General features: G+C 39.2%; 1 protein-coding gene and 2 non-coding genes across 3 annotated transcripts; all 3 read right to left on the bottom strand.

Annotated features, from left to right (window-relative positions):
* Positions 1-888: 888 nt before the first annotated feature.
* Positions 889-16,703, bottom strand: PABPC4 (poly(A) binding protein cytoplasmic 4). Its single transcript, XM_053707316.1, has 15 exons — positions 15,712-16,703; positions 11,896-12,089; positions 11,677-11,792; positions 11,195-11,334; positions 10,887-10,981; positions 10,604-10,741; positions 10,357-10,452; positions 8,054-8,326; positions 7,837-7,924; positions 7,590-7,706; positions 6,275-6,390; positions 4,938-5,031; positions 4,725-4,855; positions 1,958-2,054; positions 889-1,186 (listed from the first exon to the last, which is right to left on the bottom strand). The coding sequence occupies exons 1-14, from the start codon at positions 15,902-15,904 to the stop codon at positions 1,971-1,973; spliced, it is 1,875 nt and encodes a 624-aa protein (XP_053563291.1). The 5' UTR covers positions 15,905-16,703; the 3' UTR covers positions 889-1,186; positions 1,958-1,970.
* On the bottom strand, positions 7,028-7,158 carry LOC128654783 (small nucleolar RNA SNORA55). Its single transcript, XR_008401509.1, has one exon. It is a non-coding gene; the product is annotated as a small nucleolar RNA SNORA55 (small nucleolar RNA).
* LOC128654782 (small nucleolar RNA SNORA55) lies at positions 8,391-8,519 on the bottom strand. The gene has a single exon (XR_008401508.1). It is a non-coding gene; the product is annotated as a small nucleolar RNA SNORA55 (small nucleolar RNA).
* Positions 16,704-18,088: the final 1,385 nt, after the last annotated feature.

Below are 18,088 nucleotides of genomic sequence, written 5' to 3'. Positions count from 1 at the left end.
TGAAAACTGCACAAATTAAGTTAAAATAAAAAGTAAAATATTTAACAATCATGAAGAGTACATATTCCAGTGGTATCCAAGTATAAGCCTCTGCTTAGTGCTTTTTTTTATTACAATGAAACAGACTGTTTTATATACCTTTAAATTGAAAGTGCATCTTTGTGTAGAATTAATAGTTAAAGTGAAGGTCAATTTGGATGAATTAGTGCTAGGTTTTTAATAAACCTATTAAAAAGAAGGGCACTTTAAATTTATCAAATTTGACATTTCACTCCTTTTCTTCAAAAACGTACCTTTTAATCCTAAATACTGCTCCAACAATTCCCCCGGACATCTGAAGCCTCTTCTTATGTCAGAAATATGGAATCCGTCTTCTTCCAATCACGACTTTCCCCCCGGGGATCATGGCTTGATGCAACGCAGTGATGGGAGGAAGCCGGATTCGTCATTTTGGACCTGTGACGGGCGGAGGATGCGCTACAGCGGCTGACAGGATTAAAAAGTAATATTTTGAAGAAAAGGGGTGAAATGTCAATTTCAATGAATTAAAGTGCCCTGGTTTTTAAAAGGTTTATTAAAAACAGGGCACTAATTTATCTAAAATTGACCTTCACTTTAAGTATATGTTGCTTACTGGCTGATAAGAACAGCAACCACAGAAAAAAAAGCTGGCATATTCAGCAAAACAACAAAAAACAAATGAATCGGTTACGTGTGCTTAGTATTCATTTACTGTAACAATAAAATAACTTATATTTATTAGTGGTGTTGATATAAAGTACAATGTTCTGTTTCAGTCATCATCAAGCAACATACAAATAGGCTTGACGTTAATAGCTGCCTTGAGGTTTACTTATTTTTAAAGTAGTAAGCAAAACAAGTCACACAGTAATTCTAAAATTGTTTATTTCAGAGAAATTGTTTTCAGGTTACATCCAAATTTTTCGAACTAAAACCACCAAAAATAAAAACATGACTGCTGATATCTCCATATAAAGAATTTGTGGCGCTCACCCAAGATGCAACTTCTCAACTCCAGGGCATAAAGCAACAAAGTGCATATACCACATGTTATACAAACAAGACAATATCTCCAGCCGAGATAAGCAGCATGTGGTAAAGGTGAGACTTGGCAGCCATTTTCAAAACCCTCACATATCCTGGGATTATTTGGCTTCTTTGATCCCTTAAAAAATAAAATAAAAAATGTAAAAACAAATTACAGTTGCAACTAATAATAGTAGTGAATATTTCAGAGCACTGAAATCAAATACATTTTTTGCTCACATATATTTTTGTTCGTGCATCACAAAATAGCACAAGAAAATGACATTTTGTAGATAATCTTACAAGTGATTTTTAGGCAAAGGGACATAGGGAGGGTCAAACCTTAACAATTAATAAATAGAAATTTCCAGAAGTTTGGAGAAGGTCAATAAGCTCACTAAGGCAACAAAACCTTTGCATTTTATAAATGAATTTTGAAAAACTGCCCATTTTCTATCCTTCGAAGAATGGTTTTCACACAGTACACTGACAAACTCATTGTCAACGCAAAACTCTTATTATTTTGTTCTTTAACCTTTAATGCTGTCCACTCACTTAGCCTCTGTGGAACCTTTTTTTTACTACCTTTACTATTGGCTAAAGCAACTACTCTTGTTTTAAATACAATCTCTATATTTTATTCCAATTTATCTTTTGATCCTAAAACTCTAATGTTGACCAAATGCTTACAAGTTATTAGCTTTTACTGGCCCTCATTTGCAGTAAAATTCCATCAATAAAAAACTAAGTCACAAACTCTGGTGGAACATTAGAAGAATGCCATATTTAAACTTTTTTTTTTTTCTTAAAGCAAACCTTTATGAGTTCAGCATGAGCTTAGTGTCAATAATGCAAACGTATGTTTGATTAAAAGCTTTGCATAGCTGGTACAGTAAGTGCGAATACATACAGGTCACCCTGGCTCAGGAGGTAGCAACGATCCCCACTTTTTGCGCAGCATCCTTCTTGGCTTGGTGAGCTTGCAAAACAGCCACTGCCTCCTCTACCTGTAGTGAATCAAGGAGAATTAAGTTTTGGGTATTCTCCCATTCTCCGTTTGTTTGTTTTTCCAGTCTTATTTAGCAGACAGCATAAAAATCAACCTTTACCTTACTAATGTAATGTCTTGATAATGTGTTTCTAGTGGCCACTTTAGCTCTAAATTTGACCCACAGATTGCCAGGCATCAGTACTCCAAGTAGCTTACCTAAATCTCCCTTGAAGTGAAGGTCCATTTTGATGAATTAGTGCTCAGTTTTTAATAAACCTATTAAAAACAAGGGCACTTTAATTCATCAAAATTGACATTTCACTGTTTTCTTCAAAAACTTACCTTTTAATCCTGGCAGCTGCTCCAGCACTTCCTCCACCCGTCGCAAGCCGTCTTCGCGGGTCCAAAATGACGCATCTGGCTTCCTCCAATCACAGCGTTGCCTCAGGCCAAGATTCCCCCGGGGGGAGCTGTGATTGGACGGCCAGAGGAATCGCTGGAGCGGCATTCAGGATTAAAAGGTAAGTTTTTGAAGAAAACAGTGAAATGTCAATTTTGATGAATTAAAGTGCCCTTGTTTTTAATAGGTTTATTAAAAACTGGGCACTAATTCATCAAAATGGACCTTCACTTTAAATTGTTTGTAAAGTTTAATGAATTACTGTGCAGTATCTAAAAAGAATCTATGGGCACTCTAATTCATTAAAAATTTGAAAGACGCTTCATTTTTAAAAATTTTACCATTTAGTGATGGTAAACAACGCAGTTCCTCTGCCGCATCTCCTACTTTCTTTAGCAGACAGATGCCTAATCCGGCTTCCTCCAATCGTTGCATGCCCCACGAGCTGCATGCCAGATGGGGCACGCAACGATTGGAGGAAGCCGGATTCTTCATCAATCAGCTAAAGAAAGTAGGAGATGCGGCAGAGGAATGGTCTTTCAAAATTTTAATGAATTAAAGTGCCCATGTTCTCAAGATTCTTTTTAGATACTGGGCAGTAATTCATTAAATTAAAATCACTTTAAATGTCTTAAAAGGGCCAGTAAACCTAGGAAATGTTATATAATTCTGCACATAGTGCAGAATTATATATCATTAGCTTAGCTCCAGATTTCTAAAAGTGAATAGTTAAATTGATATCACGCAAAGAAAACAGAACGCCGCTCCTGGCTCTACTGAGCGGGTCTGTTTTCTTATGCTAAACGCATCACGGGCATGCTGTCTATTCACAGCGCGCCCAATCACGCTATTAAAATCAATGTAGCTCGCTCCCACTCTGGTAGCGGGAGCGAGCTACATTGATTTTAGTAGCGCGATCCGGCCGGCTGTGATTAGACAGTGTGTCCAGATGCGCTTAGGAGAAGAAAACAGACCCGCTCAGTAGAGCCAAGAGCAGTGTTCTGTTTTCTTTGTGTGATATCTTTTTAACTATTCACTTTTGAATTCTGGAGCTAAACTAATGTTATATAATTCTGCATTATGTGCAGAATTATATAAAATTTCCTAGGTTTACTGGCCCTTTAAAGGGATACTGAACCCAAATTTTATTTTGTGATTCAGATAGAGCAAGAAATTTTAAGCAACTTTCTAATTTACTCCTATTATCAAATTTTCTTCATTCTCTTGGTATCTTTATTTGAAATGCAAGAATGTAAGTTTAGATGCCGGCCCATTTTTGGTGAACAACCTGGGTTGTCCTTGGCGATTGGTGGATAAATTCATCCACCAATAAAAAAAGTGTTGTCCATAGTTCTGAACCTAACAAAAGCTTAGATGCCTTATTTTTCAAATAAAGATAGCAAGAGAACGAAAAAATTAATAGGAATAAATTAGAAAGTTGCTTAAAATTGCATGATCTATCTGAATCACACACAAAAAAATTGAGTTCAGTGTCCCTTTAAGCTTTTTCCTATAGAAGGAAATGTATTTGAAGAACCAGAGGTATGGACCATAATAGTCTCCACTTGCTTCTTCAAGGAGTTTTCTAAGGGGGAACTGATAATCAGGGGTCCTCTGAGATATCATCTAAATTTGGTTAAAGGATCAGTCAACACAGTAGATTTGCATAATCAACAAATGCATGATAAGACAATGCAATAGCACTTAGTCTGAACTTCAAATGAGTAGTAGATTTTTTTCTGACAATTTTAAAAGTTCACTATTTCCACTCCCCCTGTACCATGTGACAGTCATCAGCCAATCACAAATGCATACACGTTTATTCTGCACATGCTCAATAGGAGCTGGTGACTTAAAAAGTTTAAACATAAAAAGACTCTGCACATTTTGTTAATGGAAGTAAATTGGAAAGTTGTTTAAAATTGCATGCTCTATCTGAATCATGAAAGTTTAATTTTGACTTGACTGTCCCTTTAAGTAATCTTTTACTTAGCAGTTGGTTGATAGACAAGTGCCTTATTATCCAGTCTATCTTTGCTCTCCTTTTACAGAAAAGCCCCTGGGATAACTGTTACAGGATCCACAGGTTCTTGTCCTTCCTGGTGGTTATACTATCAGTGACTTAGGTGTACCTCCAAGTCATTAGAAACAGAGGAATTTACAAAGCACATTTTCTCAGGTGCTCACCATATCTGGTACTGTTCCAAGATAATGAATACACTCATCTACCTATGCAAACCCATCAGATGAAAAATGCAGCCAAGTCAACAAGCATAAAGCGCTTACTTTAGAGCGCAGTGATTCAGGGGACTCCAGCATGTGTAACAGCTCTGAGTTATCTATCTCCAGCAGCATTCCTGTGATTTTACCCGCCAATGAGGGGTGCATGGATTGGATGAGAGGGAAAAGACGTTCTCCTGAAGAAAGAATACGAGTAATTTATATGTTCTGTCTGTCCTCTACTCACATGATCTTCCTAAACTGTAGCTAGAGACTCACCCAACATCTGCTTCTGCTCCTGAGGAGGAGCAGCAGCCAGCATGGAAGCAGTGAGAGGTTCCTGTCCCTGTACGTGCACAGCTGGCTGGGGAGTCTGTGGGAAGAGATACAAAGTGCATCAGAGCTCCATCCACCATGTAGTTTGTCTGAACATGTGTTCTTTCATTGTAGGGCAAGCATAAGCAATGTTTAACTTCAAATAATATAAGAATCTTAAAAATGAATACTCAGTCACAAAAGAAAATACTGAAACAAGTTTATCCTATAAGTATCCTAACCACATGATTAACATCTAGATTTTAATATTAATTTATGAATACAGGACCCATGTTAACAATTATGCAAAGTATACAGATTCCATGGTTCCATAAACATTCATTTATTTGAAACACCTCCCGTACAAAATTAATTCAGAAAAGAAAAAGAACGGATACGTTTCATACAGAATTGAGAAAGATGGAGTTTTAATTCACTAATAAGAAAATGCTTAATACCATGAGATGTAAATATAAGCAGTTTAGTTATGCATAGTAAAACCACTTTGCAATATACTGTTTGGAGAATTAGAAAAGCCACACCAGACTTCAAGGCTTATCCTGCTACCTATCTTTCCAAATTGACTTTAACAGAAACTATAATACAATGCACTTTGTAATAAGGCAAGTGGAGTTTGGTTAATGAAAAATGTTGAGTTCTAAAAATGTTTAGATAGATATGGTACTCTATAGTAAGACAATAGAAGCGTTTACTGCCCCTTTAAATGAAAACATATGATGTTTATTGAATTTATTTAAAAAGGACAGTCTACTGCAGAATTTGTACTGATTAAAAAGATAATGCCTTTATTACCCAGTATTAATATACGTTTTACCTTTGTGATTACCTTGTAACTAAGCCTCTACAGACTGCTCCCTTATTTCAGTTATTTTGACAGACTTGCATTTTAGCCAATCAGTGCTCTCTCCTAAGTAACTCTACGGGCGTGAGCACAATGTTATCTATATGGCACACATAAACTAACGCCATCTAGCTGTGGAAAAACTGTCAAATGCATTCGGATAAGAGGTGGGCTTCAAGGGCTTAGAAATTAGCATATAAGCCTACCTAGGTTTAGCTTTCAACTAACAATACCAAAAGAACAAAGCAAATTTGATAATAAAAGTGAATTGGAAAGTTGTTTAAAATTGCGTACCCTATCTGAATCATGAAAGTGTAATTTTGACTAGACTGTCCCAAAAAAAAAAAAAAAAAAAAAAAAAAAAAAAACCACAACAAAAAATCCCACCGCAACAACGTTTCAAGATTACATTTCACAGCAGTGTTGGCAAACTACCTACCTGTATTGCCTGAACTCCAGGGAGTGGGCAGCGTGTATACTTGTAAGGAGGCACAGCACGAGGAGCAGCGGCAACTGGGGGACGAGGGACAATGGTCTGTGTAGCAGAAGACACCCCTGCACAGCAAGAAAGTGTTATAGATTCAATAAATATGTTCTGCTATTGCATATATACATAAGTCAACTTGAGTAGTTTCTTGAGCAATTTTAAAGCATATCAGCAATAACAAGTAACAAACAATGCTCAAATGCATTATCACATTTATCATTGCACTATTGCTTTCACAGAACTGTGTTTAAACTGCAGTGAATTGCTGATCCCTTTTGAGTTTAACACACATTTCTGTGCAAACAGTAGTAAATAAAACGCTCTAATACTACATTAGAGTATTCTTTTTGTCCAGGCACTATGTAAAATTGCAATAAAAACATAACCAAAAAGCATTATTTGCTATTCTCTGAATCAAGCCAGAGCTAATGCAACAAACATAAGAACTCTGACTCTTGATAAACATGTCTAAAAAAACTAAATGGGAAGTTTTCTTTAAGATCACAGGCTGCCTCTGTTTTGGTACAAAATATACAAGCTGTCTCATATCCAACAATTCGCAAATCAGTGGTGATAAGTTTTGTGTAATTCCTTCACCTAACTTAATTGCTTCTTCAGAGAATATTTAACTGTGTCTACCCTTTAACCTGAAAGGAGCAGACAGGGTGAAGATTGTGTAATACAGAGCTAGCAAACTGAAAAGGATTGTGTAGCAGAGGTGTAGAGACAAAACACAAGGCAAAATATGCTTTGTCTGGATTTCCTCTACATTTTATCTGGCACTCAACTGATCCTATCCCAGCACCACACAGCAGGAACAAGATAATGGTTGGTGCCCCAACAGAATGTCAATGCCATAAACGAATATAATGTATGGTCTATAGATGCAGGATACAATCCTTTAAAATCACTAAGAAAATATTACTCCTAGATGGTGACATCTTAATGAGCAACATATATATATATATATATATATATATATATATATATATATATATATACATATATATGAAAACGTTTAAGTGAGTGCATGTTAAGTAATCATTAATAACCTCTCTAGTGCAAAGGATTTCCCCCTAATTATGAACATCAGTCCAAACTAAAGTTGTGATATATGTAATGGTTAAAAGCCCAAGAATTCCTAGTTGCGAGGGAAGGGTCTTTCAAATAAGGGTCTAATGTTACTTTACTTTTTGCTCACATTGACTGGGATAACTGCTTTCGTTTTGTAAAAGCAAAAGCCTATGTAACAGCTTATGTCTCATACCAACTCTCTGTGTTATGCTGGGGATGCCACGGGAGCCCTGAGTACTGGAAGGCGGTAGGTGACGAAGTGATTGACGAGGCCCACTCTGCCTAAGTGCATTAGACATGGGCTGGAAACCTTAGAAAAGAAGAACAAAGTACAGTAAGTGTAATAGACATGTAGTCAGGTTTACAATGCTTTATCTCTACGCTGCTTTTGTTCACATTACTAAGATATGGGAGAATTAAATCATGCATGATCTGCTTACCTTGAGGGCGTCCAGTTTGCTGCCAGCGAGGACCAGGTCTCATTTGAGCCATGTGATTAGGTGCATAGTATGTAGGTCTGTTCTGGGCCTAGAAAAGGAGGGGTTCATATTATGCACAATAATGATGAATATGGATAAACAATGCAATCTGCAAACCTTTTTTTTTTTTTTTTTTAAATAATAAAAACACATTACACAAAAATAACAGTAGACCTACCTGTGGTACAGCTGGAACAAAATATCCCCCAGGTGCAGGTTGGAACTGGTTAATAAGTGTGTTGGCAGGCAGTGCCCTCATACCCGCAATGCGCTGCATATACTGATTGGTAAGATGAGCTTTGCGTTCTTCCTTTCTCTGAGCTAATGCCACATAGAGAGGCTTGGAACCCACTATTCGACCATTCATCTCAGTTACAGCTTTAGTGGCTTCTTCAGGGGATGAGAAACACACAAAGCCAAAACCTTTGCTTCGTCCTTCCTCTAGCATTACCTGTAAGGGACAAGCAGTGTAAACAGGTGTAGATAACAGCGAACAACACTAATCCTAAAAGACACCTTGTAGCAAAGGTGTAGAGACAGAACACAAGGTGCAATATGCTCCATCTGGATTTCCTTTGCCTTTCTCTAGCACTTAATAACCCTAACCCTGCACCACACAGCAGAGACAGGATAGTTGATAGTGCCCCAGGAGGACAGTAAAGATATGCAGAAGTTTATACTGTACAGTGCTACGTTACAGTTAATGAGATGAGAAGTAAATTTCTCGGTAGTAGATGTTAATACAGTAAGATAAATGAACAAACCAAACCAATTAAGAAATGAGTCATTTAAATAAATAAAAAAAGCGCAGTTTTTATCTGCCATTTAGATGATAGCATAGAGTATTTGCCCAAACTAATTTGAAATGTGATTTAAATACTTGGGTCATAGCAAACAACTGGCTATATTTTATAAATGAGATGTTTATTTTGCAAATAAACCATCACATTAGTCTGTCACAGTGTCCAGGATGAAATCTCAGTAAGCTTTTGGGACACTAAACCAAAGGTCAGGTTGAGAAAAAAGGGAAATTTATTCTTACCTGATAAATTTGTTTCTTTTACGATAGGAGTCCATGGATTTCATCCTTACTTGTGGGATATCGCCTGCTGGTCAGCAGGAGGCGGCAAAGAGCACCACAGCAGAGCTGTATATATAGCTCCTCCCTTCCCTCCCACTCCAGTCATTTGACCGAAGTTAGGAAGAGAAAGGAAAAGCCAAGGTGCAGAGGTGACTGAAGTTTAACAAAGTTAAATACCTGTCTTACAAAAAAACAGGGCGGGCCATGGACTCATCGTATCGTAAAAGAAACAAATTTATCAGGTAAGAATACATTTCCCTTTTCTTTTACAAGATACTATGAGTCCACGGATTTCATCCTTACTTGTGGGATACAATTCCAAACCTATAGTACACGGATGAAAAGGGAGGGACAAGACAGGGAACCTAAACTGAAGGCACCACTGCTCGAAGAACTTTACCTCTTCCTATCACTAACACAGGCAAAGAGAATGACTGGAGTGGGAGGGAAGGGAGGAGATATATATATATATATATACACACACACACACACACACACACAGCTCTGCTGTGGTGCTCTTTGCCTCCTCCTTTTGACCAGGAGGCGATAACCCACAAGGATGAAATCTGTGGACTCATTGTATCTTGTAAAAGAAAGAATGTTGTATGATCTTGCTCAAATTGTAACGTTAAAGTGCCATAAAACATTTTGAGTTATGTGCATGATATAGAAGGGTCAATTAAGGTAAAACAGTTTGGGGGGGGGGGGCGGAGTTTATATTTTAAAAGGGACATCATTGTACACTGGATGTTTCTTTGCATAAATATTTTGAAGATGATCCATTTATATAGCCCATCTGGTAGTGTTTTTGTAAAAATTTAGTTTTGCTTATTTTTTTTTTTTAATTACATTGTGCTGATTTTCAAACTACTAAACAAGCCGCACAGTGTCAGATGTATACATTCCCGGCTCCTGTTTATCTGTCTTTTCATATGCAGCGAAGAGGGGGGAGTGTCTTCTTGTTTTTCCAGCCCCTTTCACTGGGTGTCCCAGCCAAACCTCATCAACAGTGCTATGTTTAAAATCCTATAACTTTCACAAGGGAGGTAAAAATTCTATTGTTTGTTGCCAAGAGGCTTGCTCATTTCCATGGGGATGATCTCACATGCTTTGTGAAAGCAGTGCACATTATATACTGTGCACTGCTTCAGTCAGGTGTCATGCGATTTTGCTCCCTAAAGTGCATGTGTGCATTTTGCTGCAGCTATTGCCTGGATAACACCTTCCATATACAGAAATGACCAGGGACTTCCGGGAGTTTACTTAAAAAAAAAAAACAACAACAACTATGCATGAATTAAAGGGGTTTAATGGGGTTAAAAGAGAAAGTTTTACAGATACGTTTTGGCTGCATTATATATTTAGAACCTCATGTTAGTTCACACAGTTTTTCCTCTCACCTTAGCACTAGTAATTGATCCAAAGGGTGAAAACTCCTTTCTAAGCTTTTCATCATCAATGGTGTCATCTAAATTCTTTATATATAAATTCACCCCCTGGAAAAAAAAAAAAGGAAGCATAAAAATAAAGAAATACTTACTGATGCAAGGCACCAAATAGAGGATTGATGCAGGATGAAATGTGGTATGACGGCAAGATACAATAAATACTATATGAAATATTAGCATGTAGATTGTGTTTACTCACTTGGTAACGGCTAAGCCTCTCTTGCTTCAGTTGCTCGAATCTCCTTTTGAGCTCTGCCTGACGTTCCACTTTCTTCTGTGCTCTGCCAACAAACATCACCTTCCCGTTCACGTCCTTTCCATTCATGTCATCCACAGCCTGGCGAAGACAGGAACGAGTCAGAGGTGTCCAGGAGAATTCTGCCCCCTCTTCTTAATGCACACATGTTTAGCAGAGCTCCCCCACACCTGGTTCTTCCATGCAGACTATAGTTGCCTGCCTAGTCCTCCAGGGGAGCTCTTACCTTATTTGCATCTTCGTGCTTTTCAAAGCTGACAAAGCCAAACCCTTTGGACTTGCCACTGGGGTCAGTCATCACCTTAACGCTCAGAGTCTTCCCTGCAGCCAAGAGACACCAGTTACCCGCAGAGGTTACAGGGTCACAGCATGCAGGTGCACGGCAAACGTGATACCAGGAGCCCACATGCGGGAAAGGAGCCAGGAAGCTCACATAGTAACCCACGGCACACAGGAATTCAGAAGCATGTGGCCCCAGGAAGGGTCTGAGGCAGCACTTTAGCAAGGGACTGAGCAAAAACCCTCAAAAGTTACCGTATTTGCTGAAAGTCTCTTTCAGGCGCTCATCGTCCATATCTTCTCCGAAGTTTTTGATGTAAACGTTGGTGAACTCTCTGGCTTTGGCTCCAAGCTCCGCCTCTCTCTCCCTACGACATTTAAAACGTCCAACAAACCTGCACAGGGAAAAAAAAAAGTTAAGACTGTATACCACATTCCTACCAGACCAATTTAGTTGTGTTTCTCCCACCTAACTATAAAGTCCTTATCTATGTCTTGTCACATAGCTCACACCACACTCTGTTTTCCTTTGAACAGCTGGCTACTCAACAAAAAAGCTTTGGTTCCTATCACCAGGGCTGCAAAAATACACTAGCCCCAGACTAGTAGGAGATTGCAGTGGACATAAGACTTTATCATAGAACACTGAACTAGAAAACTTTTTCATCTGACCGGTAAATAATATAAATTTTCCAGCCATGACCTTAACCATCCCTAAGTACCATAGTATATCTCACACTTTGCGGTCATTGAGTAGCATGCCATTCATCTTCTCTATGGCTCTATCTGCAGCATCCTGGGTTTCAAAGTGTACAAAAGCATAACCCTTTGAGCCATTCTCATCACACACAACCTGCAAAAAAAATATAAAAAAATAATTTCAGGAGAATCACTCCACATGCTACATAATTTACCAATGGTGCATATTTCAGGGAGAAATATAGGAATCTACTTACCTTGCACGAAAGTATATTTCCAAAAGCAGAAAATGTATCATAAAGTGCTTTGTTGTCAATGGATTTGTCAAGGTTCTTGATGAAAACATTGCCCACACCAGACTTTCTGAGGGAAGGATCCCGCTGAGACCACATAATGCGAATAGGCTTTCCTTTGATCACATCAAAGTTCATGGTATCCAAAGCCCGTTCAGCTGTAGAGAAGAGCAGTCAAATATATATATTTCATATATAGTCAAATATGGCAAGGTATAATACACACAGATTGCAAAGCAGTTAAGTAAAGGGCATGAAAGTCAAAATTAAACTATTATGTTTCAGATACAGTGAACTTTGTTCATTTTGACTCTCTTTCTTGAAGTGCATATTTACAAGATATTAAACACCTTTTTTGCATTGAACAGCTATTTGTTAAGCAGCATTTGCATATTAGATACTTTGTCTTTCAAGGCAAGTAGTTGTTTTGCGGATCTGGAGATGTTTTAAAGTGAATGTCAATTTTGATGCTAAAGTGCCTGGTTTTTAAAAGTTTGATTAACCCCTTAATGACCAAGGACGTACGCCACACGTCCTCAAAAAAAAATACAGTTAATGACCGAGGACGTGTGGCGTACGTCCTTGGTCTGGAAAGCAGCTGGAAGCGATCCTGCACGCTTCCAGCTGCTTTCCGGTTATTGCAGTGATGCCTCGATATCGAGGCATCCTGCAATAACCCCCCTTGGCCATCCGATGCAGAGAGAGCCACTCTGTGGCCCTCTCTGCACCGGACATTGGTGGCCGGTATCGTTGGTGGGTGGGAGCAAGTCTGGGAGGCGGGTGGGCGGCCATCGATGTGCCGAATGGAGTGAAGGGGGGCGGGACGGGCGGGAGCGCGCGCGCACGGGGCGGGAGCGAACCGCTGCACTACAGAAAAATAAAACTGGGAAAAGTTTAAAAAAAAAAAGTTTTTAAAGCTGTAAATAAACAGCTAAGGGACCTGGAAGGGGTGGGGGGTTGATCTTGGGGGGGGGAGGGGGGAAGCTACACTACAGAAAAGGTCGTTTTTTTTTTAAAAAAAAAAAGGCACATTTTTTTACTAAACTGGGTACTGGCAGACAGCTGCCAGTACCCAAGATGGCGCCCATTAAGGCAGAGGGGGAGGGTTAGAGAGCTGTTTGGTGGGGGATCAGTGAGGCTGGGAGCTAAGGGGGGATCCTACACAGCAGCATATGTAAATATGCTAAAAAAAAAAAAAAACACACAAAAAAGCCCAAATATAGCTTTTATTTTAGTACTGGCAGAGTTTCTGCCAGTACTTAAGATGGCGGACACAATTGTGGGGTGGGGGAGGGAAGAGAGCTGTTTGGGAGGAATCAGGGGGTCTCATGTTTCAGGTGGGAGGCTGAGCTCTACACTAAAGCTAAAATTAACCCTGCAAGCTACATAATTAACCCCTTCACTGCTAGCCATAATACACGTGTGAAATGCATCGGCATTTGGCGGCCTTCTAATTACCAAAAAGCAACGCCAAAGCCATATATGTCTGTTATTTCTGAACAAAGGGCATCCCAGAGAAGCATTTACAACCATTTGTGCCATAATTGCACAAGCTGTTTGTAAATGATTTCAGTGAGAAACCTAAAATTGTGAAAAATTTAATGGTTTTTTTAATTTGATCGCATTTGGCGGTGAAATGGTGGCATGAAATATACCAAAATTGGCCTAGATCAATACTTGGGGTTGTCTACTACACTACACTAAAGCTAAAATTATCCCTAAAAGCTCCCTACATGCTCCATAATTAACCCCTTCACTGCTGGGCATAATACACATGTAGTGCACAGTGGCATTTAGCAGCCTTCTAATTACTAAAAAGCAACGCCAAAGCCATATATGTCTGCTATTTCTGAACAAAGGGGATCCCAGAGAAGAATTTACAACCATTTAAGCCATAATTACACAAGCTGTTTGTAAATAATTTCAGTGAGAAACCAAAAGTTTGAGAAAAAATTAGTAAAAAAGTGAACGATTTTTGTATTTAATCGCATTTGGCGGTGAAATGGTGGCATGAAATATACCAAAATGGGCCTAGATGAATACTTTGGGAGTTCTTCTAAAAAAAAAATATATACATGTCAATGGATATTCAGAGATTCCTGAAAGATATTAGTGTCCCAATGTAACTAGCGCTAATTTTGAAAAATAATGGTTTGGAAATAGCAAAGTGCTACTTGTATTTATGGCCCTATAACTTACAAAAAAAGCAAAGAACATGTAAACATTGGGTATTTCTAAACTAAGGACAAAATTTAGAAACTATTTAGCACGGGTGTTTTTTGGTAGTTGTAGATGTGTAACAGATTTTGGGGGTCATAGTTAGAAAAAGTGTGTTTTTTTTCAATTTTTTCCTCATATTTTATAATTTTTTTTATAGTAAATTATAAGATATGATGAAAATAATAGTATCTTTAGAAAGTCCATTTAATGGCAAGAAAAACAGTATATAATATGTATGGGTACAGTAAATGAGCAAGAGGAAAATTACAGCTAAACACAAAGACCGCAGAAATGTAAAAATAGCCTTGGTCCCAAACGGACAGAAAATGGAAAAGTGCTGTGGTCATTAAGGGGTTAAAAACAGGGGCACTTTAATTAATCAAAATATATATTTCAATACTGTTGAGAAAAAAAAAAAAAAAATTACCTTTTAATCTTCACAGCAGCTCCAGCTTCCTCCGGTCGGTCGTTGCAAGCCATTTCTGACATCAGAAATGATGGATAGGTCATCCTCCAATCACTGCTCCCCCCCGGGGGAATCAGTGTCTGATTCAACACCGTGATTGGAGGAAGCCGGATTCCTCATTTTAGATTCAGGAAGAGGCTTTGCAACGGGAGGAGGAAGCTGGAGCTGCTGTAAAGATTAAAAGGTACGTTTTTTTTTTTTCTCAACAGGAGTGAAATGTAAATTTTGATGAATTGATGTGCCCCTGTTTTTAATCGAATTTTTTAAAACCGGGCACTTTAGCATCAAAATTGACATTCACTGTAATTATTTTTAGGTAGGCAAAGGAGTGTCTTGAGCATTTTTTGTCAGCAGTGTTAGCAACACTTGTTTGCAACAAGGCACATGCACACACCATAGACTACCTAGGTTTGCTCAAATTTAAATGTGTTATTGACTTATTCTATTATGTTAGAAAAGACAGGCCAAGTCATGTTAACGTTTAGACAAGGAAAGAATAGCGTAAGGCAGCAATAATTACACATGAAAGGATAAGTTATCAGACTGAAAGACTGTCCGGTGTGTAGAACAGGTCAGACAGCAAATGCTCTCTTTAGAAGCAGCAGCTGGCACTTGGATGGGTTATTTATAGTAAAGCAGGCTACGTACTGGTAACATATCTTAAAAGACATATGCCATTCAGAACAATGTCCTTACACATACATTACATTTTAAAGACAATTCTAATGGCAAGGCTCAACAGACATTTCTAAAATCAAGGCTAGAAAAAAAAATTACTATAAGTAAACAGACATAACCATTGTTATTTAGCTACAAAAATTAATACATACAGTATGCTGGAATAAGACTACTGGTACGGATTTGCAAGAGGCGGCAACCACCTATGTTGAAACGTGGATAGCCTCTACTTCTGGCCATGTAAATAACCTTGAAGACAGGCCATGACTAGCCATACAAAGGATAAAACTACCTTTATTGGTTATATCTCTCACCTCCATATGATTTGAACCACCATATGCATCAACTATTCCAGTGAACAACTGAAGAAGCGATGACAATCTAACAATCATTACACTTGGCATGCTGAGGCTCACCATCCGGAGGCTGCTGGAAGTTTACATAAGCATATCCCAGTGATCTTCGGGTGATCATATCCCTGCAGACTCGAATGGACAAAACAGGCCCTGCAGGGCTAAACTTCTCATACAGCATAGCCTCTGTAACATCAGGATGCAAGTCACCCACATACAGGGACGCCATGGGGTAACTGCTAGCAGCTGTGTGCATCACCCTTCAAGTTATACAGGGTAATGAACTGGGTAGGAAATAGCTATGCAAGATCTCCACAGGAGAAATAATGTCAATTTTAAGGCCTTTAAAAGACAAAGGAAGTTTTTGTGCATATGAAACCAATTCTTCAAAATAATTTAAAAACAGGGACCAGGTATGTGAATTAGATGGTGCCCAAAAAATGTTACAAATTTCAAATATTTTGTGACTTCAAGGGCTAACTGGGTGCTACTACTGTGCGCATTGAAACCTCAGTAACAATTTTTTGGGAGGAGTGCGTTGTGTTATTGTTTAATATACAATAACATATGTTCTTTATTAGATGAGGTTATGGTGGTAAAGCCGCGTCGTAGCTGTTTCAAGGAATCGTTAGAACAGGTAATATATGCGTAGTGGTATGTTTCAATCTTACTAAAACGTGGTTCGTTTCACAACTCGTTGGAATTGTACCAAATCAGTAATTGTTACTATAAGAGTTCTAGAATGCGATTTTTTTTTTCTTTCTTTCTTTTTTAAAGAATGTTATACGGTGCCCTCCGATGTTAGTGGTGACCGGGAGCCGGAGTAATTGAATGTGGTAGCTTAGATGTCTACTGTTGCAGTGCCTGAGGTTACCGTATTTTGCTATTTATGTACACACAATGTATTGTATTAATATGCAAACAGCTGTCAGGAGTGCATCCGTAATTATTTCTGAGCGAAACTACGGCCTTTAGTCTAACCCGAACCCCGTCACACGAATCCAGGCCGCTGTTTTCTCTGAACACCGGCTCCCCGCTTGATTGCGAGGACAAGAGAGACCTTTCACGCTACTGTGTGCGGCTTTTATATCCGTATGAGGGAGCGTGTATATAACAGCGCCTTCTATAGGACGACACCAGTACTGTAGACCAAAGGCGCCAGACGTCTGGCAGTGTGAGGATGCGCAGTCAGAATTTGTAGAGCGCAAGCGTAAATTATTGTCAGGCGCTGTGCTGTCAGAGTGTCAGGCGCAGCAGAGTTTATCTGAGTTCAGCTGCGTCTACGTCCTTGATTTGGAATATACATTAAAGAAGGGGACACAGTAAACACCTTGTAATTATACAATTCTGTTGTATTGCAATATAATTATATATCAGCCAAGTCTAAACGTTTTAAAAATACATTTAAAAAATTTGCAGGGCTGCCACTAGAAATTTTGGGGCCCCTTACTTAAAGGGACACTAAACCCAATTTTTTTCTTTCATGATTCAGATAGAGCATGCAATTTTAACCCCTTAATGACAACTGACGTACCAGGTACGTCATGCATTAACAAGCAGTTAATGACAATGGACGTACCTGGTACGTCAGTTGTCTAACAGAGTGCAGGAAGCGATCACAAATGCTTCCAGCAGCTCTGAGGGTATTGCAGTGATGCCTCAATATGGAGGCATCCTGCAATACCATTTTACAAGCCCCCGATGCAGAGAGAGCCACTCTGTGGCCCTCTCTGCGCCGGTAGCGATAGTGCCGGGTGTGAGGGTGCGCGTGCACGATGCGCGCGTGCGTGCACGATGCGCGCGTGTGCACGTGAGCATGCATGTGCGTGTGCACGCGCGTGCACGTGCACCCATTAGCCACACTGACACCAATGAATGAGGGCAGAAAGGGGGAAAAAAGGGATTTTTTAAAAAAAAAAAAAATATAAAAGGATCTGGGAGGGGGGTGGGGGTGGGGGTATTGTGGGGGGCTGCTACACTACAGAAATAGTTTTTTTAAGTAAAAATAAAATAAAAATACTTTTTGGGGGGTTTTTGGGGCCAAACTGGGTACTGGCAGACAGCTGATGGCTGTAATTAGGTAGGGGAGAGGGTTAGAGAGCTGGAGGGGGGATCAGGGAGGTTGGGGCTAAGGCAGGGGTCCATCACAGCTAAAATACTTTATTATTTTTATTTAAAAAAAAAAAAACCTCTTTTATTTAGTACTGGCAGACTTTCTGCCAGTACTTAAGATGGCGGGAACAATTGTGGGGTGGGGGAGGGAAGAGAGCTGTTTGGGAGGGATCAGGGGGTGGGATGTGTCAGGTGGGAGGCTGATCTCTAAAATTAACCCTGCAAGCTCCCTACAAGCTACCTAATTTAACCCCTTCACTGCTGGGCATAATTAACGTGTGGTGCGCAGCAGCATTTAGCGGGCTTCTAATTACCAAAAAGCAACGCC

Source organism: Bombina bombina, chromosome 3 (assembly GCF_027579735.1).
Source record: "Bombina bombina isolate aBomBom1 chromosome 3, aBomBom1.pri, whole genome shotgun sequence".
Classification (NCBI taxonomy): Eukaryota; Metazoa; Chordata; class Amphibia; order Anura; family Bombinatoridae; genus Bombina; species Bombina bombina.
Note: the sequence above shows the minus strand (reverse complement) of the source record. Positions and strands in the feature narration are given on the sequence as shown.

What these genes read in the sequence shown, in the direction of transcription:
- PABPC4 (XM_053707316.1), bottom strand. Translation starts at nt 15,904, where the DNA reads ATGCACACAGCTGCTAGCAGTTACCCCATGGCGTCCCTGTATGTGGGT. An exon ending in TTGTTCCAGCTGTACCACAG is followed by an intron (nt 7,925 to 8,053) that starts GTAGGTCTACTG and finishes CTCCTTTTCTAG; the next exon opens with GCCCAGAACAGACCTACATA. An exon ending in CTGAATCACTGCGCTCTAAA is followed by an intron (nt 2,055 to 4,724) that starts GTAAGCGCTTTA and finishes GATTCACTACAG; the next exon opens with GTAGAGGAGGCAGTGGCTGT.